This window comes from Lactuca sativa, chromosome 4 (genome assembly GCF_002870075.4).
Source record: "Lactuca sativa cultivar Salinas chromosome 4, Lsat_Salinas_v11, whole genome shotgun sequence".
In the NCBI taxonomy this organism is placed as follows: Eukaryota; Viridiplantae; Streptophyta; class Magnoliopsida; order Asterales; family Asteraceae; genus Lactuca; species Lactuca sativa.
Genome location: NC_056626.2, coordinates 100,048,687 through 100,055,654, shown reverse-complemented (window position 1 = coordinate 100,055,654; position 6,968 = coordinate 100,048,687). Strand labels below are relative to the sequence as shown.

General features: G+C 31.3%; 1 protein-coding gene across 5 annotated transcripts; it reads left to right on the top strand.

Moving 5' to 3' along the window:
* Window positions 1-223: 223 nt before the first annotated feature.
* On the top strand, window positions 224-6,669 carry LOC111907867 (aspartic proteinase oryzasin-1). 5 transcript variants are annotated; one of them, XM_023903678.2, is made up of 14 exons: window positions 224-326; window positions 1,211-1,591; window positions 2,116-2,176; window positions 2,591-2,685; window positions 2,767-2,879; window positions 3,525-3,693; window positions 3,825-3,864; window positions 3,955-4,019; window positions 4,135-4,248; window positions 4,559-4,623; window positions 5,702-5,858; window positions 5,950-6,075; window positions 6,177-6,265; window positions 6,437-6,669. In XM_023903678.2, exons 2-14 carry the CDS (start codon window positions 1,217-1,219, stop codon window positions 6,519-6,521), a joined length of 1,554 nt encoding a protein of 517 aa, XP_023759446.1. In that variant the 5' UTR covers window positions 224-326; window positions 1,211-1,216; the 3' UTR covers window positions 6,522-6,669. The 5 variants fall into 5 exon arrangements, with proteins under 5 accessions (XP_023759446.1, XP_042757035.1, XP_042757033.1 ...); XM_042901101.1 differs by lacking the exon at window positions 224-326 and adding an exon at window positions 900-986 and having other exon boundaries at window positions 4,562-4,623; window positions 5,962-6,075; XM_042901099.1 differs by lacking the exon at window positions 224-326 and adding an exon at window positions 900-986 and having other exon boundaries at window positions 4,562-4,623.
* Window positions 6,670-6,968: the final 299 nt, after the last annotated feature.

The following is a 6,968-nucleotide window of genomic DNA, read 5'->3' as shown; positions in this document are numbered from 1 at the left end:
AAATTGAAAATTATAGTTATGTATTTGCTTAAAATCTGGTATATGCTAAATGGCTAATAGACAATATCAAGTTTAAGAATTCAGGCAAAAAAAACAAAAAGGGCTAGATTTGTTTCTTTTGATACTACAAGGTATGTTTTAGGCAAACCGCAAAAGATATTCTGAGAGCGACACGCATATACACGCCATACATGGATGATGCCACGCAACCGATTAATCCATCGGTGGAGAATTGAAATGCGAAGTGCATTGCGTCTGTTATATATACATTCACTCTAATTTTTTCTCTAAAATTCATCAATTTCGAGTCGATTATCAGCTCATCGGTATGACCCTAACTTCCTTGCGTTTTTCAGGTTTCGTAGACACTAAGATTTAGTGAAATTAGTTCAATCTTTACATTTTGTTAATGTTGTATGTTTTTCTCATTAGAAATTAAGATTCTTGAGGTTGCTTTGGATCAATTTGAGTTTAGATTTCCATAAATAAGTAAGAATAGCAATTTCTTTATGGGGTTTTCAGTTGTATGTGTCACGAAAATTTATTGCATTATATGAGTATTCTATTTTTTTTTAATAAAGAATTGAGAGTTCTTGAGGTTGCATGCAAATGAATTTGAGTTAAATCCCACAAAAAGATCAGAAATGGTAATCTTGTTTTGAGTTTTTTTTTTTGCCGATTATTGCTATGAATTATTCATTGTTTTGATTGTTGTGATTAAAAATGGAATTTTTGTTATGTTTTTGGTTAAATGAATATTCTTTTTTACTTCAAGTTTAAAACGCCACACCCTGCTCAGATTTTGTCTCCTTGAAGCGTTTATTTCAAGTTTTAAACCAGTTGACAAATGGGTCTCGTTCTACATAAATGGTCTTTCTACAAGAATCTTGCTTAAAAATGGTGAAAGATTCTATATGATTTTTACTTTTTTGACACTGATAAGTCAAAGTTTGACTCTACAGGTAGTAAAAATCTATGCTTTGGAGGTGATTATTAGATACTTGGATTGTATCAAGTTTTATGAATTGATTTAAGTGTTAAAACATCTCAACATTTATTCATCCCTGAAAAGCACAAATAGTTTGTGAATGATATCTTGTTCACATCGATCCGATTTTATAATGTTTTCTTATTTACATTCATCGTTACACATGTCATAATTGAAGCTCATATTATTTATTTCAAGTTTCAAGTTTTTGTTGACTTGTAGGTCAACATGGGAAGTAAATGGAAACCAATATCACTTTTCATGCTCTTCTCAATCCTTTTGTGTACTCCGGCCTTTTCCACATCAAACGACGGACTTATTAGAATCGGATTGAAAAAAGTCAAAATCGATGAAACCAATCGAATTGCTTCAAGACTCGGTTTTCAAGAAAGTGAATCTTTAAAAGACTCAATTAGGAAGTATACACAAAGTGTAAACAACATGGGTGGGACCCAAGATCCTGATATCGTGTCACTAAAGAACTATATGGATGCTCAATATTTTGGTGAGATTGGCATCGGCACCCCACCTCAAAAATTTACAGTGATCTTTGACACCGGTAGCGCCAACTTGTGGGTCCCATCATCAAAATGCTTGTTTTCGGTAAGCTTGTCATCCTAATTATATGTTAAACGTGTCTAAAATATTAGATGATATGAGTCAATGCTTTATTTTGTGGATTGGACCCTTGTGTTAGTTATCTCCGCTACTTGTACCAAGTTTACGTATGACATAAGGGTCACCGGAAGAATAACCTTTTTGTAGTAACTATATGCCACCGTGTACCTGATTTACATATGACATCAGAGGATTGCTGGAAGAATAACTTTTTTGCAGTAACTATCTACTACTACTGTGTACCTGATTTACATATGACATTAGGGATTGCTAGAAGAATAACTTTTTTGCAGTAACTATTAGTTACTGTGTACCTAATTTACATATGACATAATGGGTTGCTGAAGAATAACCTTTTTGCAGTAACTATATGCTACTTTATACCTGATTTACATAAGACATCAGGGCTACTGGAAGAATAACTTTTTTGCAGTAACTATATGCTACATAAGACATGAAAGAATATAAAGGTACAAATTAATGTGTTAAAGATTATGCTAATCTTGCAGGTATCTTGCTTTGTCCATGCTAAATATAGGTCAAGTCGGTCACAAACCTACAAAGTCAATGGTTAGTGAGTTACTCAATATCCTTTTTCTTATTATTGTTAACCCACGTGCTATTTTTTTTTTGAGTTAATATATGACTTGAATATATATAATGGATAACATAAAAGATTCAAGAAAAAGAGGCTTTCCCATTACGTTGTAACTTTTTACAAATTTAACCTTGTTTATTTTTTACTTTCATTTTCTTTCCCCATGTGTGCAATACTCAAATATCTTTTAAATATCATTTATCCACACTTTGACAATGCTGAATGTGAAAAAAGGGGGAAAAAACAAACTCTTTGTTTCATGAAATTAAGTTGTGAGATTTGACCAATTACATGATTTTGATGGAAGTGTTTGATTATTTGTAAGATGTCCAAATTACCCTTGGATACTAACAAAGTAATGAGAATATTGGTTGCCATTCTTACAGGGAAACCCGCTGCAATTCAATATGGTACCGGATCAATATCTGGATACTTTAGTGAAGACAATGTTCAAATTGGTGATCTAGTTGTTGAGGATCAGGTGAATTGACAACTTTGCCCTCAAGTCACTTTTCAAAGTTGAATTTGACAGTGTTTAATTAAAATCTTGTTATCTGACTAGATGTTCATCGAGGCAACAAGAGAGCCTGGTGTCACATTTTTGGCTGGTAGGTTTGATGGTATTTTAGGGCTTGGATTCAAAGAAATCTCTGTTGGAAATGCTGTCCCAGTTTGGTATGTTTGTTTTATAACTTTTTTTTTTTTTTACTAAATGCAAGAAATAGCAACATATTTTATTTACATGTTGTATTCTAGATCTGATGAGAATTATTGCTATAACCGACCTAACTAAGAAATGACCAGAATACCCCCAACACATGTCTTTTTTATAGAACATAAAAGTTTCATACATTTTTCCAATTCACCATTCTGACTTGTTATATGATGTACGATTTTGACATTACATGAGGTTTCACTAGTAATTTTATTATGTGGTAATTCTCCAAATTAACCATGTTGACATGTTACATCATGTTAAAATGGTTAAATTGGAAAAGTTTCTTGAAAATTCTATGGTGTTATCGGAAAAAATAAAGTACAAGTGGTCAAACTCCAAAATTGCCAAGAATATAATGTGTTTTTTTTTTTTTTCTGTAATTTTCCAGTATGAAAAGAATTAAAAGTACAATATTCTAATAGAAATAAATGAAACTAAGATGATATAATAAACAAATAAACCAAAGTATGTTGCTATTTTTTTTCCGATTTACTTGAAATGAAAATGCCACTTAGAAGATTGGAGGAAAATGCAATTTTTATTTATTTATTTATTTTTGTATAATCTATCAATAATCAATATTCCATATATATTTTGTACAGGTACAACATGATCGATCAACATCTAGTTAAGGAGCGTGTATTTTCATTTTGGTTGAATCGAAAATCAAAGGAAGGTGAAGGGGGCGAAATCGTCTTTGGTGGAGTTGATCCAAAACATTACAAGGGACCACATACCTATGTTCCTGTCACACAAAAGGGTTATTGGCAGGTATGTTTATCTAATCCTTAAAGATTGCTAAACAATAAAACTATAATCATCAAAGAAATCGATAAACTGGCCTATATCTAGAATATATATTTATGTATGTATTTTGAATTTTTATTTTAATGCTTTGATAGTTTGATATGGGAGATGTACTTATTGGTGGGAAACCTACCGGTATGCAACCAATGAACCTTATATAATTATTAATTATACATTGGATGTTGGATCTTCTTGGATGACATGACTAGCTGTGTTTTCTTGTAGAGTTTTGTAAGAGCGGATGTTCGGCGATTGCAGATTCGGGAACTTCATTGATTGCGGGTCCCACGGTCTCTACAATTTTTATTTTATTGAAAAATTTGGAATTTGTACATTTTGTGTCAATTGGAAGATTGTTTATGTTTTGTATGCTTATTTCATGTTTGATTATTGGGTGGGTTTCAGAGTGTGATCGATCAGATAAATCTTGCGATTAATGCTGCTGGAATTCTAAACGAGGAGTGCAAGTCAGTGGTTAAACATTTCGGAGGCCAACTCTTTGATATGCTTACTGCAAGCGTAAACAACAACCCATTAATTCATTCTCACATTCAAAATTGATCGATTACATGTTTTAGGGGGTGTTTGGCTTAGCTTTTTAGAAGCCAAAAGTCCTTTTAGGAAAATATAGAAAGCAAAAGATGTTTGGCAAATGCATTTTAAAAGCTACTTTTGGATTTGGATACAAGTAAAAATGAAATTTTTGGAAAAGTAGGAAAACCTGACTTTTTGTGACTTTTCCAAAAAGGACTTTTGCCCCCTGAAAAGCTAAGCCAAATACACCATTAGTTTCTTAATTCTTACCTCTCGTGTAATTTTCCTACAAAAGCAGGTTGCACAACCCAGGTCTGTATGTGCCCGTCATGGAATTTGCCCTCCTCGCCGCAGGGTCAAGTCAGCTTTCTAAACCCTAGTTTTGCTTTTTGATGTCACAATTCTACCCTTTCCTCTTTTTTACTTCTTCATAATCATAAATTCACAAATTATTATCTTCTATTTTAGGGGGTGTTTGGGATTACTTTTTAAGTCCAAAAGTTCTTTTTGTAAAAGTTTTTTTAAAAAAACAAAAACTAAAAGTTGTTTTCAAAAAGTGTTTGGATAGTATTTTTTGACTTTTGAATAAAATTTAGCTTTAAAAGTTCAAAAGTTACAAAAAGTCACAACTTTTGAAAACTCACTCTTTTCTTCTTTACCAAAAGTTATTTTGAAAAAAACTTTTCCATCTTCCAAACATCTTTTTAACTTTTTAGAAAAAGTTAAAAGACAAAAATCATTTAAAAAGTATTCTCAAACACCCTCTTAAAATATTTTTCTTCGTATGTTATGTTTTTATTGATTTTGAGTTGTGGTTATTTTAAATTAATTTTTTGAATGTCATTTTATTGTTTTTTTATTTTTATTTTGTTATATTCTACATAACAATTAAAGCCTAATTATTTTCATTGTTTATTTATTTAAATTTAAAAGAGAGAAAAAAAAACATTTCAAGTTTAATAATTCAATATTTTTCTTATTTTCCTTATAAATTCAAATTTTCAAATGTTTAAATTTTTATATTTAATATCTATTTATAAATAAACTCATGTAATATATAGCTCATAACTAATACCATATTAATTACCAAGTTTGTGGTGGAGAGTTATTGTTCATTTGGTTTCATTTTTTCTATACCAAAAATGACTAAATCCAGATCACATTACCACTTGTCCAGCATATAATACAAGATGCAAAATAAACATCTATTTATAGCGATTATTCATTAGATTTTCATATTTATATTTTTTTCCCTGAAAATATTTTGATCTAACAGTTTTCATACTTCATTATTTTAAAGTTAAATTGTTAGTATTTTATAAGTTGTGATTTTCGTTCCTTACTATATTTTAAAGTTACGTTTTTGGCGCTTTACATAATTTCATTTTTATAGTTTTCGTTTATCTATAATTGTAAGAATGTTGTATGATATTTTCAGTATTGGCATTAAGAGTGTGGTAGACATGAGCGATGGTGTATCATCTGGACTTCAGGAAAATCGCACATGCATGGCATGTGAGATTATAGTGCAATGGTGGCATAACCAACTTGCTGACAACCTAACACGCAACAACGTTTTTAAATTAGGCAGCGATGTAAGTAGTATTTTCTTTTTTGTTGTTTTAGTTTTAATATTCTTTATTGTAAGTAACTTGTTGATTTCCATATGATGACTTCACATTGCAGCTATGTAACCAGGTTCCACGTGCAAAAGCAATGGAAGAGTCAACAGTTGATTGTGGAAAACTTGCTTTTCTGCCTACTATTTCATTTACCATTGGTAGCAAAGAATTTCAACTTTCACCCGATGATGTATATATTATCCCCTATTTTTATTTTTATCTTTCAGTTGATTGTTTGACTATTAATCAAATGTCGTAAATACCCTTGTAATTTTTTTTGTCTAAAAACAGTACATACTTAAGGTTGGCGAGGGTGCTGCCGCAGAGTGTATTAGTGGTTTCATTCCAATGGACATTCCTCCTCCCCGTGGCCCGCTCTGGTACGTGTACATTTTTTTTTCTGTTTGACTGTGTTTGACATGTATTGGATTGATACTGTAGTTTTTTTTGACACTTTATTAAATAACCCTACAAAGCTTGTCCAGTTCAATCTTGCCTTGTGTAACAAACTCAAATTTGATGGGTTTTGGTTGATTTATGTGACACAACAGGATATTGGGTGATGTGTTTATGCGTCGATACCACACTATATTTGATTATGGTAATGCAAGAGTTGGATTTGCAGAAGCTGCGTAATTATAAATGGGAGTTTGAGTGAACTTATTTTCTTTGGTTGTCTTGTAACACAAAGTGTAATGTTTAATTTTAGTAATGTGCTGAAAAGAGCTTTTAATGTAAATACATTGGTCTTGCGTTGTAAGCTTAAAAAATATTTCCTTCACTACTTTACTTCTTTACAATTTTTACCACAAGTACTCATCCCCACATGTTAATCAAGGTAAATGAATAAAAACGTGACTTAATGAAAAAATATTTTCCCTGGTTTGTAAACTCACCTTGCAATATCGTATTTTGCTTTTTATTTATTTGGGTTGAGGTATATTTGATCCTTATATGGAATCGTATACCAATATGCAAGTCACAAACTGAACCTAGTCATGCATAAGGGGTATATGATGAATAGAGTATCATATACCAATGTGTCAAGTCACCTGCTCATCATAACTAGTCAATTTCTGATTT

Bases quoted from the DNA above. Each gene is read 5' to 3' on its own strand.
- LOC111907867 (XM_023903679.2), top strand. From the start codon at position 915: ATGATTTTTACTTTTTTGACACTGATAAGTCAAAGTTTGACTCTACAG. The intron at 2,880-3,524 runs GTATGTTTGTTT...TATTTTGTACAG, and splicing joins GGAAATGCTGTCCCAGTTTG to GTACAACATGATCGATCAAC. The intron at 4,624-5,701 runs GTCAGCTTTCTA...TGATATTTTCAG, and splicing joins CCTCCTCGCCGCAGGGTCAA to TATTGGCATTAAGAGTGTGG.